Here is a 19,843-nt window from a genome sequence, read left to right as displayed (position 1 = left end):
AAGATATTATAGATTTTATATTATTCCAATAACTTTAATTTAGTAATATTTTTATAGCATAAATTTTTATTTAGCTCAGATCATGAATTATATGATATTTATTCAGCTGACTTATTTTAGCATAGTAGAACTGGTACTATTAAGTACAAAAACCTTATTTATTCTCCATTTGTTATTTATTTATTCGCTCATTGAGTTGATATAGTTTTATTTTTAACATTTCATATTCATTTGGCGATCCCAATTCTAGCAATGCTTATTTTAATAGCTTGTCCTCTCCTCGCTTTACCAAGTCTAATGGAGGTCAGGTCAACCTACTTCATGGGTGGATTGTGATTTTTTTTTGGGACTATTTTGTATATGTATGTTTAGGGATATTCATGATTGATTATTGGGTTATAGATATATTCTTTTAATCTTGATATTCTTGGTCAGTTGATAGCCATTTTTGGTAAATTTGACAATCTTGGTAAACTTCATAATTAACGTTAGAAGCATACTGCTCACTACTGTGTTTTCATCAGGTTATCTTGAGCTTAATAAGCCATGTTTTCAAGGGAGACTTTGTCAGTTTTTCAAGTTTTATCCATCTCTATAGTTTAGGGATGGATATTACAGGCACACCATGAGATAATGCCTCAATGACTGTTTTAGGAATTTTTATAGAATCTAAAGAGATACAAAACATCAAGAAGAAGAAGACAAATGATTATAAGAAATAAAAGAAGAAATAGAGTAGGTACATACACGTTTACCTTTGCGAAGAGTAATGGAAAGATCTAAAGTAGGATCATGATCAATAGTAGTAACTGGATCTTCCGACGATGAATATGGTAGAGCATCTAAGTCTGGAGTCGGCAATCTCCTCGAATAAATATGAACAATAGGAAGTCTGACTAAGACTAAGATAGGGACAAAAGGAGGAGGAGGAGGAGGAGGAAGATTTTGTTTAATAATGTAAACTAAAAGGTCATCATCCTCCCCCTGATTCTCATACATAGATGTTTGAGAAAATAATGGAGTAGACTCAAAAAATGTAATATCAGCAGAAACAATGTAACGATTAAGAATTGAAGAAAAACACCCGTCTCCTTTTTTGAGCCGCGAGTATCCAAGAAATACACATTTAAAGGACTTTGGATCCATTTTAGAAACTTGCGGACGAACGTCTTGCACAAAACAAGTGCAGCCAAAAATTTCAGGTTCAATAAGAAACAATGACTTAGATGGAAATAAAATAGTATAAAGAATGTCCCCATCAAGGACAAAAGATGGCATGCAATTAACCAAAAAATATGCTATAGAGACTACATCAGCCCAAAAATATTTAGGTACCTTCATTTGAACAAGAAGTGTCCTAGCTACATCAAGTATATGTCGATTTTTTCTTTTGGCAACATCATTTTGAGATGGTGTATCAACATAGGAAGACTGGTGAAGAATACCATTTTGAGTCATATAGGTCTGAAAGTGCGCAGAAAAATATTTTTTAGCATTATCACTTCTTAGTATACGTACAGAACTATTAAAGTGATGTTTAATTTCAACACAGAAAGCATTAAAGATAGAAAATAACTCAAAACGATTCATCATTAAATATAACAATGTAACACGAGAGTAATCATCCACAAAAGTAACAAAATATTTAAATCCAAGTTTAAAAGTAATAGAACAAGGACTCAAAATATCAAAATGAACTAATTCAAAAGGGGATGAAGCTCATTTATTGACTTTAGGCACAAAAGGTAAAGGATGATGCTTAGTAAACTGACATGACTCACATTCTAGTACTGATCAAGACTGAAACTGAGAACATAATTTCTTCAAGGTAGATAAGGAAGGATGGCCCAATCTATAATGAACTTTAAGAGGAGTTAAGATTCTAGAGCAAGCAATAAATCGCGGTTCACATTTATCAAAGATGTAGAGACCACATGACTCATGTCCTTTACTAATAATCTTCTTCGTTGTAAGATCTTAAAATAAATAATGGTTAGGAAGAAAAGAAAATATAACAATTTAAGTTCTGAGTAAGTTTACTAGCGGAGCGTAAATAAAAAGAGAAGTTAGGTAGACATAAGATAGATGACAAAGAAATGGATGTGGTTGAATTCATAGTTCCAGAACCAATGACACACGAAGTAGATCCATCAGCTAAAATGACTGTGGAAGGAGTAGTAAAAGACTGAAAATCAGATAAAAGATCAGAACTACCTGTCATATGATTTGCCGCACCAGAATCAATGACCCATTTGAATAAGGAGGACACAAGGCATGTAATAGATTTACCTGACTCAGAGATAGTAGTGATTGAGGAATTGGTAAGTTTTAGAGATGCCTGATACTGGGAGAACTGTGCAAATTCTTCTGCAAACACTGAGATAGATTTTTTAGAGAAGGAAGACACTACAGAATTTTCTGTTACCATATTTGTCACCTAGGATCTCTGATTTTTCCTCTGAAGTTTCAAACAGTTACATTTTGTGTGTCCAAGCTCAAAGCAATAATAACAAATGACTCCTCCTGAGTCCTAATTAGAACTAGCCTCCTCATTACGTTTATTGTTTCTGATGTTAGTAACCCCTCCTCTATATCCTCCTCTATTTCCCTATTGTCCAATTATATTTCAATTAAAAAGAGCACTGTTAGTAGGTTGTGAAAAATGAGTGCTTTTTGTACGAAGGACACATCTAAAAGTATCATGAAAAGAAGAAATCTCAGAACCAGAGAGAATATGAGATTTAATAGTTTCATATTCTGAGGGTAAATCAGCAAGCAAACTCATAACAGCCATTTGCTCATGTTGAGCTAGTTGCACCTGTACCTCAGGACTGAATGGTAACAGAACATTAAGTTCTTCATAAATACATTTAAATTCCATAAAATATGCTATAAGAGTCTTGTCTTATTTTTCAGGTCAATAAAATGTTTTGCAAACATCATATATGCGAGAAATATTACCTTTGCTAAAGTATAAAATTTCTAAATACTCCATCAATTCTTTAACATACAGTGATTCATAAGGCCCATTACCTCACTGTGAATTGAATTTCGAAGCTGTAAGAACAAATGGGCATCTTTCCTTATCCAAGTTTGCCTAGTATCATCATCCGGCGAATCTTTTGTGAGATGATCATCTTTATCAATGCTCCTCAAATAAATCCAAATAGTTTTGTTCCATTCCAAATAATTCAAGCCATTAAGTTTGTTTTCAGTAATTTTAGTCATCACCAGGACTACATCAATAATTATAGACTTGGTCTCACCCTCAGCCATTGCACCTTAACTATCCAAAGTCCACAAATAGTCCAAGCTGTTGAATATTAACAGATCCAATGACCCGAAAAAAGAGAATCTTCAAACACTATCAAGAATGAAGCCTCAAAACCAAACACAGCCTGCAAGGATGAAATCACTACGTTGGGGCGATGTCAGGGAAGGAGGTCCAACCATTGGACGTTGCCAAAAAACACCACATGCACAAACCCATGTCGGCGCATAGAACAGGAACCAGAACAAAGAAGTGGCGTGTGAAGGCCACTCTCTCCAAGTCTGGTCACTGGACTTTCAGGGGAGGTCGATCAGGACTCGGGTCACCTCCTGAGGGTGGCTGTGAAGTACCGTGATAGCCCAAGAGAGTTCTCCTTGGTTACAGTGTATTGAGGGAAAGAACAGGGGAACGGGAAGAAATTCTTAGGAAAAAGAACTTGGAGACCAAGCTCTGATACCATGAAAATTGAGGTATTTCATATATTCGAAGGTGTTAATACACAGACACACACACACACACACACACACACACAATCATGTCCTAATCTATGTGGATTGAAATTCTACTTCTACATGGATTAGAAATCCTTTTCTTACGAGGATATCCTATAGGAGTCAAGTCTCCTAATTGAAAAAAGACTTCTATAACAATTTTCATTCTCATCCATTTTCTTTTCTATGAATTGTTGAAGAGGTCTCTAGACTTGCTCAAAAAGAGATTTTTACGAGGGGTGATGGGAACACAGCAAATATAGAAATGAAATTTTGAAAAATTTTCAAGCCTTTTATGGTTATTCAATTCTTCTCCTAGATATTTAAGAGAAAAAAAAACCTTCTGCTAGATTTTCCACCTTCTTAGGACAGAATTTAACACAAAATGTGAAGATTTATAGTCTATCGAGCTCAACACTTTTTCCCTAGCAGCCGTTTCCAGCTCGATAACACCATTAGTACTCGAGCAACTAAAACCAATATCAACAGCAGTCCACAACAAAGTCATTGAGAAAATAAGTTTTATGAAAACAGACTACAAAGCTGGCATTCAAAGTTCTCTTCAGAAAAGCAAATGCAAAATCTCTACACCCTCGTACAATTACATGCTTTATTCATGGAAATCAGATTCAAAATGCCATAATTTTTGAGTTTACGTGACATTGGTGGCCCCAAGGAGTTACTCTGACTTTGTGGGTTGCCAAAGTTGATACCTGGTCCAGTCTTTTTGATCAGGATTGAGAGCATGTCCTTTGGAATGGTATATATACTCCTCACCTTCTCCAAAGAGATTCTCCTTATGCTCATCCCCATACCTCTTACGTTTTAGCATCAGGAGCTGCAGCAAATACGATGATCATCATCATTATTATTTAGCATGCATCTTCCCATTTTATTTCATATATTTAAAGGCAGCATACCTCATCCCTTGTGTGATCAATTATGAAATAAAGCCAACCATGCTATTCTGGCGGCACTTGAGAAGCATTATACCAATCCTTTTCTGCATATTCAACCCATCCGTGCCTTCCTACACAATGTCACATGGAAATAGGTTTCACCTTAAATCAGTAACACTCTTTAGATGCTTTACAAATCGGTGCTTCCTTCATAGGGCAATGACTCTCTCAAATTGACTTTCAGAGATGGTTATAGTTGCCCAATCATGCACATAATGGCTTATAAACATGGAAACCAATCAAGCACAATAGTGGCATATAAACATGAAAATCAATGATGTCAATATACACTCGACAGGTATGTTCTTATTGATTTATCGATATATACAATAATGGCACAAGTATGCAGGAAGCAACTAATGAGCATTGGAAATGAGTTTGTCTGGTGACAAACATCAAGGTTTATTTGAGGTTCAATGCTTAATCCAATAACTCTTTACTGGAGGGGCGCAAATTCTGAATGCTCACAATGGTGACATGAAGTTGCAACTCATTTTGTTACGCAATTTTCTTATTTTATAAAATTGATGTTAAAAACTCTAGATAACTTTTAATTCAAATCCTTAATTATTATTAAGATTTTTCAGATAAATACATTTTTGATACTAATGAATTTATCATCCATGCAAATAAATTTCAGCAAGAAATTTTATGGCGAGAACAGAATTTATAGATCAGAGAAAGATACAAGGAGTCCTCAACAATACTATGCCTTATGCCTTTTCAACAACAAACAAAACCATGCCAAGGATTGGTACATGCCAAAAGAGGAAAGCAACAGCTTAATGTTCAAGTTGTCAGAAATTAGCACCAGGGTGGCAAGGTGATGCAGTATTAAAAGAAGACTAAACTTGGAAATTATATTCATTGTAGGATTAGGAAATTTAAATTTTTATTCTTTAGGAATTCTATTATTATTTAGAAGTATTTATAGAGTTCTATTAGGAAATAATATTTTATTTTATTTTATTTACGAAATTAAATTGTTCTAGGATTCATAGTCTGTAACACTCGCCGGAGGGACCGGTGAGGGACTGGAAGAACCGGTGCCACCAGTAGAACCTGCCATTGAATTAGTATTTGAAGTTCGAATTTCAGTTGCTGAAACCTAGTTTCGTTTCCCCCCTTCTTAGTTATTTTGTGGCTATGAGCACTAGGGAGACGCTCCGAAGATTTTTTATCTGGCAGGGCAAGCTGGGCTCTGAAATAAAGAAACCCATTCATTTTCTGGCCCAAAGGCCCCGATATTTAACTCAATAATTCGATATATGAAAAAAAATAATAATAATAATAACTTGACCAGGTGAGGGATTCTTCTTCAGAGCCATTAAGCTATGAATGAATGATTGAATGAATGAATGATTTCCATCTCAACATGGCTTGATTCAGACGACTCGATTCTCTGCTCACGCCAAGGAATACAGTTTAGTAATAGAAATTAACAATGGATGTAATTTGTAAATTTCAAAATTTTATTTTTTATTTTTATATTATTTAGCAATGAATGCAAATCTGTTACTAATTAAATTTTGAGGCAATATGCTCGTTTTGTAATTATTCAATTTCTATCGTCTACTCATTTTCTTAAGCTTTGATATCTTTTATTAGTTCATAATAATCCTTGATTAATAAGGGTTTTCTCAGAGTTAGTTTGAAAATAATTAAATGATTTATTTTTTTTAGAGGAAATTAGAATATTATCATTTTGTCTTATTTTTGTTTTTATTTTAAAAAATAAATTAAAATTTGAGATATTTGTAAATTAATGTTGGTTCAGGATTTAATTTGAAGTTGAGTTTATGAAAAAAGGTTGCTCAATTAAAAAGATTTCTACAAGATTTTGTTAAATATTAGGTCTACAATTGTAATACTACTGAAGTTTTTTATTTTAAATTTCTTTTAAAATTTAATTGAGAATTAATATACATATTTATTTATTTAAATATAATAAAATAGATTTCTAAAATAAAATTATTAAATTAAATTTATTATTAATAATAATAAACATGTATATTTTATCATTAATAACAATAATAATTAATATGTATATATTAAATAAAATTATTAACCTTATTATTACCACTAATTACCATGCAACTCTATTTTCTTAATACTTAACATAAAAATTTAAATAAAATTAATATACATCTATATTTATGAATTATAATTACAAAAAATGTAAATCTTTACCATTAATAATAATTAATATGTATATAATTAAATAAAGTATATATAGTGTTATTAAACTGGACTTTTTAGCTTACTAGTAAAGTTAAAATATGATGTTATTACTCATAGTATGATAAAAAAGAGAGAAATGCTAACTAAATGCTATATAAATCAATAAATATATTTATTTTAATATTAAAATAAATAATACAATATAATAAATTAATAATTATATATTTTTTTAATAATAAAATAAATTATATAATATATATTCTTATTTATCAGATTAATAGGAACCATCCAATATATTTTTTATCAAACACTTGCATTTAATAGTTAAATCAATTAGCTTCTAAATTGAAATCAAATTGATTCATTTTGAGATTCAAATTAAAATCAATTTTGAATCATATTAAAAATAGTCAATTTAGTTTCCTTCAAAATATATTCCTTTAAAGAAATAAAAATTGAAAAAAAAAATTAGCAGTTAGATTTAATGAACAGCTGGTAGTTTAATTTTGATATTCAGAATAATCATTCCACTTTGAAATTAAATCTCAATCAACAATTAGATTTTTTTATATTTATAATTCACTTTTTAAATATGGTTTATATATATATACACTTATGGTTATGGTTGTGTATTTTTTTTTTGTATTTATAATTATTTTTTAAATATGGTTTATAACTTTTTTTTTTATTACTTATTGTTAGAACTGTGCATGATGATTTCAGACAATCACACTCAACCCAATCAAAGATTTGTATTAATTATAACTAATTGGTTCATTTATTTCAAAATAATTTTTTTAAAAACATGTATTTTATGTCTTTTTATACTCGTTATATATATTTATGATTTAATATTTTTATATAAATTTTTTTATTAATTTTGTGTATAATATAATTTTATTATAAAATATTCATTATTATTATTATGGTAATATAATATTTTTTATTTTTTATGATATGTATATTACATTTGCACTTATAATTTTTAAATTATATTAATAAAAAGAAAAATTTATCAACAAAAATAAAAAAATTATACAAATCAAATTTATCATGAAAATTTTATTATTATATTATAATTTTATAATTAATATTTTATAAATATATAAATTTAACTATTTATTATTTTTTCGATTTATATATTTTTATATTAATTTTTTTTCAATGATAAAGTGTTAAATTTATAAAAACTAATTAACTTTTAACATTTTATAATTCTTATAAAATATAATAATTATCATAAAAAATTTAAACTTTTTTCAACCCCTATTTCAGAGTTTATATATATATAATAATATAATAAATTCAATTTGATATAATTTCATATACTATTAATTTTTTATTTATAATTATTTTTTATTCAATTTTTAATTTTATTTATTAAAATTAATCGTAAATACACATATTAATAAATATTAATATTATTAATTTTTATTTGATATGTAATATTTTCCATAATTTTATATTTTCTTATGATATAGAGAAAAACTTTAAAATAAGATTAACAAATATATTAATACTAATAAATTAATAAGTAAATTTTTTATATAAAAAACAAAAAATATATATTAATAAAATAAAAAATATTGACGTTAGTATATTATTATTTTTAATTTAAATGATTATAGTAAAAATTATATAAATAATTATTTAGTTTACAGTAAAATATTTTATTAAATTAATTTATAATATATTTTTAAATTAAAAATTTTATAATTATTTTTTTAAAAGTAAACTTCAAACTTTAATAAAAGAAATTGTTAAATTGAAAAGTATAAAAATTTTATTAAATAATATAATATTTACATTGATATAAAAATTGGACTCTTTTTATATTAAATTAGACTCTTTTATATTTATATTTAAATATAAATTTATTAAATTAAAATAATAATTTTATATTTAAAATATGATTCTTAATTCTTTTTATACGTATTTATTATTTGTCAAATTAAAATAAAATTATAATATTAAAAAAATATTATACTTTTTTTATATATACACATATTATTATTTGTAAATTTTTAATAATATATCATTTTAAAATAAAAAATTAGTATTATAAATTTTGTCATCCTATTAATTATATTAATTTTATAATTCAACTTAATTTTTTAAATAATATATAATTATCTATTTAAATTTTTCTCTGATATACGGAATTTTATATTATTTAAAAATATTAAATTCATATAATTTTATTATATATTACATATTATAATTAAACATTTTTTTATAAATCAATGAATATTATTTTTTTATAATATTTTCCATATATATATATATATATATATATATATATATATATATATATATATATATATATATATATATAAGAATTTTAGACATATATCTATAATTAAAAATATAAATTTATTTTATATGAAATTTTTTTAATAAACTTATAAAAAATAAATTCAAAACAAAATTTTAAAAAATTAATAAAATAATTCACACGTTTGCTAATATTGTTTTTGTTACGCAAATTTAAATATTACTATGTTAAAATAATTTTTCATAAATAATTATAATTAAGATAGAGATAAAAATTTATTAAAAATTTATTTATATAAATAAAATATTTTTTATTTTTTAAATAGTATTAATTATGAAAGTATTTTTATAAAATTTTATTTTAAATTATATTATAATAAAAATTTAACTAAGTAGAATTTAAATAAAGTAAGATTAAAATTTTCTTTAACGAGGTGTATATTTTGTTTAAATAAATGAGTTAAATAACTCATAATTTATTATAAATGACTCATATATTAAAAAAATAAAATAATAATAAATTTTAATTTAATTATTAATATATTATTTTGAGCTAACTCAATTTGGACTGTAACATTTTTATTTTTCTTATATATTTTCTTTAACGAGGGACAACATAAGATATGATCAAATCAAATCAATTCCAAACAAACCCCACACCTGGAATTAATTTTTAGAAAACCAGCCCATAGAAACTGACTTACAGGCTCTCCAATACCGCTTCAACAAACCACCCGTGACAAAATCACTGCATACCCATCCCAACCCAAATGTCTTTTTTCCAATGTAATTCAAATTCTTTATGTTAAAAGGTTGGACGATGCAGGTTTATTTATTTAACCAATAAACAGATGCATGTGCCTGACTATACGTCTGCTAGTTTCAGCAGGACTTTGTTGACTTGTAAGTGATCTCTCTAACACCATTTCTCTGTCCACTGCCTTTCTCCGTCTGCTTCTCAGTCTTCACTCTGATCCCAGTATAGTTTGTTCTTGTCTACATCTTTCTTGCATTTCACTTCTATTTCCTTTCACCCATCTCTACACTCCTTTTGCTCTCTCTCTCTCTCTCTCATCTGTTTCTCTATTCTCTACTTCCATTCAGTCATATTCTCATTTTTCTTTGCTGTTATCATCATTTCTTGTTCAATTTTTCTTTTTTCCTGAGAGTTGAGTTTTTCTTTAAAAAAAAAAAAATCAAGATGGTGCTGGATATGTTTATCTCCATCTTCACCGAGATCATTAAAGATCCCATCATGCAATTCGTTGTCGTTCCTATCAAACGACACATTAGTTATCCTTTCACCTACAAGACCAAGGTTGAGAGGCTCCAGGATGAGGCTCAGCAATTGAACAGCAAAAGAGACAGGTTGAAGCAATCAGTTGCTGATGCTTCAAGAAGAGGGGAGGAGATCTACGATGACGTCAGCAAGTGGCTTATCAGTGCGGGAAAAGCTATTCAAGAAGCCGAGCAACTTATCCAAGCCAAAGAACAAGCGAAGGAGAGGTGCCTCATTGGTTTGTGTCCCAATTTGAAGACGCGCTACCACCTCAGCAAGAAAGCAGAAAAGAAAGCTTCGTTGATTGATAAGCTTCGGAATCAGGGTGGACTTGAACCAATTGGCCACCATCAACCTCCAAAGCAGAAAGTGGCCCCATCTGTGTATGATCGTGAGGAACTGCCTTCGAGGAAGTCAATTTTGAAGGAAATAATGGATTCGCTGAGAGATCCTAATCTTAACATGATTGGTGTTTATGGGATGGGCGGGGTCGGTAAGACCACCCTAGCTAGGGAGGTCCATAGACAAGCCCAAGATGATAAGTTATTCGATGTTGTGATTTTTGTTGCTGTATCACAATCGCCAGAGCTCAGAAGAATTCAAGCGGAGGTTGCTGAAGTCTTGGGTCTTGATCTTGATGAGGAGGGAATCCTCCTAAGAGCAAATCGACTATATGAGAGATTGAATAAAGAGAAGATACTTATCATTCTTGATGACATTTGGACAAACCTTCAATTAGAGGAAGTGGGAATTCCATTTGGGGCCGATTGCAAGGGATGCAAAATATTATTAACTTCGAGGAGAAGAGATGTGTGCCATAGGATGGGAGCGCAGAAAGTTTTGGAACTTGAAGTTCTACGAGAAGAAGAGGCATGGAATTTGTTTAAATTCACCGTATCTGTAGCTGATGGCCAAGAACCGAAGTTACCTCCTTTAGCAGCCGAAATTGCAAAAAAATGTGCAGGATTGCCGCTTCTCATACTCAAAGTTGCTACAGATTTGCAAATGAAGGAGTCATATGTGTGGGATGATAAGCTGAAGCAACTTTCTGACTTGGATAATGAAGAAATACAGAAAAAGGTGCACTTGGTTCTTAAGTTAAGCTACGACAATTTGCCTCGCAGTGAACTCAGGTCGTTTTTCTTGCTTTGTGGTCTGTTTGGACAGTCTAATATTCAGATCCAAAACTTGCTAAAATATGGTATGGGTGTGGGTTTATTTAAGCACATAGCTACTGTTGAAGAAGCGAGAAACAAAGTATATACTTTGATTGATGAACTGAAAGCTGAGTGTTTACTGCTAGATGGTGACATGAATGGATATGTGAAAATGCATGACACTGTTCGGGACACTGCCCTGTTAATAGCTTCTAAAGAGCAACATATTTTTATAGGCACAAGTGGTGCTGCGTTGGGGGAATTGCCAACCAAGGATTGCACCAGAATTTCAATACCTTACTGTGATATCCAAGCACTTCCTCAAGGGATGGAATGCCCAAAAGCTGATTTATTGTCGGTCTTCACTGAAGATCTTTCTTTGGATATCCCTCAATTAATTTTTGATGGAATTAGACGACTCAAAGTAGTGGATTTTACAGGGATGTGTTTCATGTCTCTGCCTTCATCACTTGGTTTCCTAACAAACCTTCATTCCTTGTGCTTGCATCGATGCCATCTGGATGACATAGCTATCATTGGAGAGCTAAAGCAACTAGAAGTTCTCAGTTTAGCAGATTCCTATATTGTTGAGTTGCCCAGACAAATAGAACAATTAAGTAGACTAAAATTACTGGATATCGGCAATTGTTCCAATCTTAAAGTCATTCCAGCAAATGTCTTATCCAAGTTGTCCATGTTAGAAGAATTGTATGTGAGCAACAGCTTTGTTGAATGGGAGGCGGAAGCAATCAGCAATCAGGGTAATGCAAACCTTGCTGAGTTGGAAGGGTTGTCTCACCTTAGAACTCTGGAAATACAAGTTGTAGATGCGAAGATAATACCAAAAGCCCTGTTCTTCAATGGATTGCAGAGGTATAGAATACTCATAGGAGATGTATGGGACTGGCGTGGAAACTTTGAAACTTCAAGAACTCTAAAACTCAAGCTCAAGACAAGTAGTTACTTGGAGCATGGGATTAGAGTGTTGTTGAGGAGACTGAAGATCTGTATTTAGATGAAGTGAGAGGAATTGAAAATGTGTTGTATGATATTGATGGAGAAGGCTTTCCACGGTTGAAGCACTTCCACTTCCAAAATGACGTTTTGATTCAACGCATTATCAGCTCACCGAAATGGGCTCCATATCCTGCCTTTCCCATCCTAGAGTCCTTGTTTTTAGAAAATTTAATGAACCTGGAGACAATTTGTCACGGTCAACTTGCACGAGGTTCATTTAGCAAATTAAGAACCTTAGAAGTTGGAAAATGCCAAAGATTAGAAGCTATGATAATAGATGAAAGTGAATACAACAATGAAGTGGTTGAGTTCAATCAACTGCGCTCCTTGAAGCTAAATGATTTACCAAACCTCAGAAGCTTTTGCTGGAAAAGGAAGATGGCTACAGGAACAGAAGCAAGACAAAAGCAATTGACAGCCTGTCCACTTGAGGAAATTGTGTCGGAGGATGAGCTTGGTGCTGAATTATCACTTTTCAACAGAATGGTATGTCGCAGTTTTAGCATTAGAATTCCAAGTTACGGTTATTATTAAGAATTTGTTTGGCTAAAATCTTTTATTTTATATCTTATTTTTTAGAGAAGTAAAAGTGTAAGAGCTGTGCTTAAAAGGATGGTTTTATCTGTAGGTTTCTTTTCCCAACTTGGAGGATTTGAAATTACGCTCAATTGCTTGTGAAAGGATATGGAACGACCAACTTTCCGCAACATGTTCAAACTTAACGAGTTTGACTGTGAAAAATTGCAACAATTTGAAGCATTTATTCACAACTTCAATTGTTAAATGTCTTTTGCAGCTTAAAAAACTTAAGATAAAAGATTGTAATTCCATGGAAGAGATATTACTGACAGAGGAACTAGTAGAAGAAGAAGAGGAAGAGAGGATAAATAAGAAGAGGAAGAGGTATTCAATTGAATTTCAGTGCCTTCAAGAATTAACAATAGATGGGTGCAGCGCATTGGTGACTTTCGTTGCCAAAACAGATACGAAACGTAACACTGAAATTCAACCACTGTTTGATGAAATGGTACGTAATTGTTATTCCTGTATGCATATGCTATATTATACATCTGTGGAGATCATAAAATATTTTTTATATTGCCATTAGTATAATAATTTCATAAGTGTTGACTCGTTGTTTAAAATTATAGAGTTTTTGTTATAACTTTAATTGTACAAGTGATTTTAGGAATTCCTTTTTCTTTTCTTTCGATTTAAATAATTTTATTGGGTTGATAATTTGGTTGTCAAAGACAAAGCTAGTAGGAGCTGTTATTTGGAAAATATAGGGCTTGTTTACATGTCGGGCCATAAAGTGAGACTGGAAAATACACTACTCAATGCAAAATTGCGTGTGTGGAGTATGTCCTGAGTTATATAAAAATAAAAATTATCTTAAAATTATTATGGTTTTAATAGTGATTTATTCTTATTAATGGTCTGTGTGTTCGTGTATTTTTTATATTAAAAAAATATAAAAATAAAATAAAATATTATAATTTGTGAAAAAAATTTTGATTTAAAAAAAAAAAAAACTTTAGAGTCAATGCCCCGCTTTAACTTTTCAATATGCATATGGAAGTATTTTCTTTTATATATGTTAATATTTTTTATAAATTGTGCTGTAATTTTTTGCATATAATATAATATTATTAAAATAAATAATAGTCAATACTGAATCATTCATGGGCATAATATAATTTTTTTTTTCATTCCATTATTCACCCTTTTTATTTTAATATATTATAGATTATAAATTATAAATAAAAGCATATTAGCACTTAAACTATTATATTTATGTTTTAATTGATATATGTGTATCGAAATATATATGGAAAGAATTTAAAACGCGTAAATTATTATTATTATTATTATTATTATTATTATTATTATTATAGAACAAATGATTTGACTTATTCATTGGATGAATTTCAAATTTAATTAGATGAAAATGATGCCTGTAAGAGTATTATTTAACATAATAATATGCAAGAAAAACAAAATTAAAAAAATTTAAACCCTGAAATAAAATTGGTGATTCTAATGCATTAAGTGAGTCAATCTAAAATGAATTCATTTTATTACCCTAAAAGAAATTATAAATCAGTATTTGAATTTACCCTTATATATTTAGATAACATTAATATTTTAGTTTCAATGAACTTTTTACATTTTTTTTTTATTGCAGGTCATAATTTTTTCGAGAAATGGGTCATTTATGATTTAAATATTTAAAGTATTATTTGTTAAATTTTAAATAATATTTATATTTTATTAGTGGTGGATTTAAACTAGGGTTCTTTCAATTTTTTTAAACAAATTTGTAACGGGTCATTTTGAATGACAAATATTTTAAATTATTTAATTGGTTGTAGATTGTTTCGAAATTTCAAAATAAATTTTATCAATTTAAACGTCAGGTTAATTTGAACTGAGTTGAACCAAACTCAAACGAGCTATTTTTGCATCGTACAGGGTATTGTATTTGCTTTCAATTTTATAGATCATTTGAATTTGAGTTATTTTAGATTGGTTGTAAATATAGAATGACAATAAATTAGGTATTTTCGAATACTTAACTCGATCCAGCATGATAGAATGATTTCAAGATGCTTATTATCAAATTTAGATGAGTTTAGATTTTAATTCTGGTAATTAATATCCTTGTTTTACAAGATTGATTTTTATATATTGGGTTCTATTTTTAAAATTTTTTATATTAATTAAATATATATAAAATTAAATGACCTCTAGTAATATATATATATATATATAATTAAATTCATTTTTAGGTTAATTCATTTCTCTTTATTTTTATATTTCCATAAATTCATTGAACCAATAATTATTATATTACATAAAAAATTATTTATAATCAAAGAAGTTAATATTATAATTTTGAAATTCTTTTCTAGAAATGTTAATATTACTACGATATTATTATGTTATAAGGTAATATTATAATAGTATTATGATAGGCCACCACTCCACTAACCACTTTGATTTCTTTTGGAAGGATACATGTTTGCCTAATTATGATTATTCTGAATTTCTTGGAATGTCACAATACCAAGTAAGTATATTTGTTATTGCAGGTTTCTTTCTCTAAATTGGAGGTACTGTACATAAAAAATATGAACAACTTGAAAAATATATGGCACAACCAACTGGCAGCTGATTCCTTCTGCAAACTGAAATCATTGTCAATTTTTTTTTGCCCAAGACTAGTGACTGTTTTTCCATTGGCTGTCTTGGAAAGATTCCAGAGATTAGAGAAGTTGGATTTATGGTCTTGTGATTCAGTGCAAGAGATATATCAACTTCAAGGGTACAATGTTAAAGAAGTAAATGTTGCTGCAGCATTTGAGCTAAGAGATTTGCTTATATTTTGTTGTCACTCATTGAAGCATATATGGAGTGAGGATCCACAAGGAGTTTTCACTTTTCAAAATCTGGAATCAGTTATTGTTACAGGGTGTAATGTCCTGAAAAATATCTTTCCAGCCTCCATAGCCCAAGGTCTTTTGAAACTTGAAAAGCTTGAATTAGGATTGTGTGAGGAAGTGGAGGAGATAGTTGCACAGGAAGAAGGTGTAGATCTGAAAAATATCTTTCCTCAGTTACACACTCTTATATTTGCAAGGCTACGAAAACTAAGGAGTTTCTATTCAGGAGGGACACATACTTTTGAGTGGCCGAAATTGAAATGTTTGAAAGTGGAAAATTGTCACAAAGTGAGGAAATTCGGTACAGAAATTTCAGATGAAAAAGAAGTGGGCCAACAAAGCATCCCAATTCAAAAACCTCTCTTTTTCTTGGGAAAGGTATGAACCATTAATTTAATTTCCTATTCTTCCTTAAAAAGCATTTACTTAAAAAATTTTGATCTACATTAATTGTTTGTTAATTTTCTTTTATCTGTAAGAAAATAAAAGGAAGGTCGAAAAACACATATTCTGATGGTTAACTCCACTTCTATTTTATACTATATTTCAATCATTCCCTAAATAGATATAAAAAAAATCCAAATATCTAAGTATTTAAAAACAAACATATATAGTATTGGAAAAAAATTGATATAACTCCACTTCTATTTTATACTATCATAATTTGAATTCTTCCATTTTGCGTATAATATATATTTGTTAAATTATAAATTTATAGTTTAACCAATTTAATTATAAATACAATTAGATTTGTGTTATTTATATATTATATTAATTAAATATAATTTTATTTTTTAATATTACAAAACAATTATTATTGTTGAAGTTTAAATTTTAAATAACACTTATTTCTAAATAATTACATATTTAATAAGATATTTTATAATTTAATAAAATTTATATAAACCAAAAAACTTATTGTTTGAGACATCATTTATTAGTACAAAGTATTAAGATAATTATGATTATGATTATATATGGCAGTTTCTTAATATTAATAATCTAATTTTAAGGTTTTTTTTTTTAATTTTTTCAACAGTAAAAATTCATTTCATACATGTTTTTATATAAGTTAATAATTTTAAAAAGATAAATAATTACAATATCTTCAAAATAAAAAAATTTGGTCATATATTCATTTCATTGGATTACAAGGGATACCAATTAGTTCCTTTTAGTGGGATTGAAATGGTAGTAAGCGATTTAATTACAACAAAATTATACTAATAAAATTTATTTATAAATAGAATTTTTATTTTTTTAAAATAAATAGAATTTTTATGTAATTTAGAATTAGTTGTTCAGTTTGTACAAAACTATAATAAAAAACTTCTATTAATAATTATAAATTATCAAAATTTAATTAACATTAAAATTTTTAATAAATAATATAAAAGACCAAAGGTATTTTTATCCGTTCATAAATTTTCCATGCAATTACAACCATAGATTGAACAACACAACTCAAAAAAGAAAGTTGCATTTGTGGCGGAAAAAAAAAGCATTTGTTAATGTAGGCTGATATTTTTGGTGCTAAATAATAATTGTAAATTATTTTTACATAACTCTTTTAACTTTTATGCAATTTATTTTAACTAGAATTTCATATATATCAATTTTTTTTTAATATATACAAATTCAACACAAACTTTTTTCTTCTCTCTCAGGTTTGTCCCAAATTGGAGGAATTGACATTGGAGCACAAGGACTTGAGTGCCATACGACATGGTTTATTGCCATTTCAGTGTTTTTCCAAACTCAGAGTTCTAAACTTGCTCTCTCTGCGGGATGAATCACGTCCTTTTCTAATCCTTCTCCTTAAAAGAGTATCCCATCTGGATAAAATTTCTGTTTCATACTCTTATTTAGAAGAGTTATTCTCACATGAAGGACTTGTTGGGGAGGAGGAACATGCTATTGCTAGGATACTTACACGGGTGAAAAACTTGGAGTTACACTCTCTTGATAATTTGAAGTGTATTTGGAATCAAGATTCCCGAGTACAACCGCTTCTTCAATGTCTTCAGACTCTGAAAGTAATTTATTGCGGTAGTTTGATCAACGTAGCACCGTCATCATCATCATCTTTCCTCAGACTAACAACTCTTGAAGTGAATTCATGTGGAAGGTTGAAAAACCTGATAATGGCATCCACAGCCAAAAGTATGGTTCAACTCTCCAAAATGATCATAAAAAATTGCGAAATGATGACAGAAATAGTAGCAAGTGATGGAGATCATAACGAGGATGAAATTATTTTCTGCAAATTGAAATATTTGGAACTTAGTGGTTTAAGTAGTCTCACCAGCTTTTGCACAGGGAATCACGTATTCAATTTTCCATCTTTAGAAATCGTTATTGTCAAAAAATGCTTTCGGATGAAGAAATTCTCTGGAGGATTCTTAATCACACCAAAGCTACGGGGAATAAGACTGAACAAATACGCAGATAAACAACATTGGGAAGGAAACCTTAATGAGACCATAGCATGTCAGTTAACAAATATGCAGGTATCTGTTCTTCTACATTCCTTATTTTTCCATACTGATAAATCAAAATCCTTCGATGACATATTTTTGAATAATGCTATCTTTTGTGATTGAAAGGTTGGCACAGATTTTCAAGTATCCAAGTTTCCTGAGCTCTGGAATGGCAAAATCCAAGGAAAGCTCTTCCACAATGTAGAATGCCTAACCGTGGACGCATGTACATTTACTTCCAATGCCATATCGGCCCATTTGTTACAGTTCTTGAACAAGTTGAGACAGATAAATGTAACGGACAGTGATTCACTAGAAGTAGTATTTGACTTGGAAGGGCTATCTTCTGATAATGGGCTGCTACCTCGATTAAGTGAATTGAAGTTAATGAATCTACCTATGCTGAGACAGTTATGGAACAAGCATCCTCAGGTAATTTTGGACTTCAAGAACCTAAGATTGCTCCAAATTGAAAATTGTAGCAGCTTGAAGTATATATTTACTGGGTCAATGGCATTGTGCCTCTCGCAACTTCAAGAGGTAGAGCTGAAATATTGTAACATGATTGAAGGAATAATAGAAGTAGAGGAAGCTAATAAGATGATATTTCCCTCATTGAAGTCCATGATCTTTGAATGTTTGCCTAAATTTTCAAATTTTTGTTCAAGAAGTAGTAATCTGGAATGTCCATCATTGAAAAAGATGAGTATATATGACTGTCCAAGCATGAAGACATTTTTTTCCACACTACTACGGGAACAAAAACCAAAAGGAAATGGTGAAGGGAGGGAGCAAAGACAAGACAAGGAAGAGTTCGATGTCCCTTTTAGCCATAAGGTTAGTGTGTTTATTCCTTTCTCAAACATCACAAGGTTTAATTACCTAAAAATGCATAAAATCTCCATTGATTTTAAGTGGTATAACGTAACTCTTGTTGAACATCATCAGTAATGTCTCAATATCAATTTGTTATTTGACTCTTCTTGTCCCAAAGGAAGCAAACGAGAACAGGATGCGAATTTTATGCAGCGTTTATTGAGATGAAATTAGAAGTATAGTTTAGTAACTTAAGCGTTAAATGCTCTTTTTTTTTTATATTATATTGCTTTTTTTTAATTTTATTTTTTTGTTATATAAAGAATAATATTAATTAAGTTCGAGTGATTGTGACTCAATCTATCTATCTATCTATCTAAAGTAGGTAAAATTTTCCTTGAAACTTTCACATGGCGTTAACCATTTATAAATTAACTTATTTATATGTTAAGTATTTATTTCTTTTTTTTAA

The 19,843-nt window shown here is 29.3% G+C and overlaps 3 protein-coding genes across 9 annotated transcripts in view; 2 read left to right on the top strand and 1 right to left on the bottom strand.

Moving 5' to 3' along the window:
* The window catches only part of LOC110660411 (uncharacterized), a 47,301-nt gene that overhangs the window by 21,644 nt on the left and 5,814 nt on the right, over positions 1-19,843 (top strand). For 5 of the 6 annotated variants that reach the window (XR_009147665.1, XR_009147667.1, XR_009147666.1 and 2 more), the window contains exons 6-10: positions 12,872-13,115; positions 13,258-13,656; positions 15,725-16,453; positions 17,743-18,585; positions 18,682-19,392. Coding sequence is in view for 3 of the 6 variants with exons in the window: in XM_058144251.1 (XP_058000234.1) it covers positions 12,872-13,115; positions 13,258-13,656; positions 15,725-16,453; positions 17,743-18,585; positions 18,682-19,392 (2,926 nt within the window). In the remaining 3 variants the exon portion in view is untranslated. The remainder of the gene's footprint in view (positions 1-12,871; positions 13,116-13,257; positions 13,657-15,724; positions 16,454-17,742; positions 18,586-18,681; positions 19,393-19,843) is intronic. The other variant, XM_058144253.1, reaches the window with a different exon arrangement.
* Positions 4,270-19,843, bottom strand: part of LOC131178716 (uncharacterized) — a 36,838-nt gene continuing 21,264 nt past the window's right edge. For both annotated transcript variants that reach the window (XM_058144273.1, XM_058144271.1), the window contains 2 exons: positions 4,683-4,792; positions 4,270-4,600 (listed from right to left, as the gene is read on the bottom strand). Coding sequence is in view for 1 of the 2 variants with exons in the window: in XM_058144271.1 (XP_058000254.1) it covers positions 4,703-4,792 (90 nt within the window). In the remaining variant the exon portion in view is untranslated. The remainder of the gene's footprint in view (positions 4,601-4,682; positions 4,793-19,843) is intronic.
* LOC131178712 (disease resistance protein At4g27190-like) lies at positions 9,939-12,823 on the top strand. The gene has a single exon (XM_058144259.1). The coding sequence runs from the start codon at positions 10,378-10,380 to the stop codon at positions 12,625-12,627; it is 2,250 nt and encodes a 749-aa protein (XP_058000242.1). The 5' UTR covers positions 9,939-10,377; the 3' UTR covers positions 12,628-12,823.

Source organism: Hevea brasiliensis, chromosome 3 (assembly GCF_030052815.1).
Source record: "Hevea brasiliensis isolate MT/VB/25A 57/8 chromosome 3, ASM3005281v1, whole genome shotgun sequence".
Lineage (NCBI taxonomy): Eukaryota > Viridiplantae > Streptophyta > Magnoliopsida > Malpighiales > Euphorbiaceae > Hevea > Hevea brasiliensis.
Note: the sequence above shows the minus strand (reverse complement) of the source record. Positions and strands in the feature narration are given on the sequence as shown.

Bases quoted from the DNA above. Each gene is read 5' to 3' on its own strand.
- LOC131178712 (XM_058144259.1), top strand. From the start codon at position 10,378: ATGGTGCTGGATATGTTTATCTCCATCTTCACCGAGATCATTAAAGAT.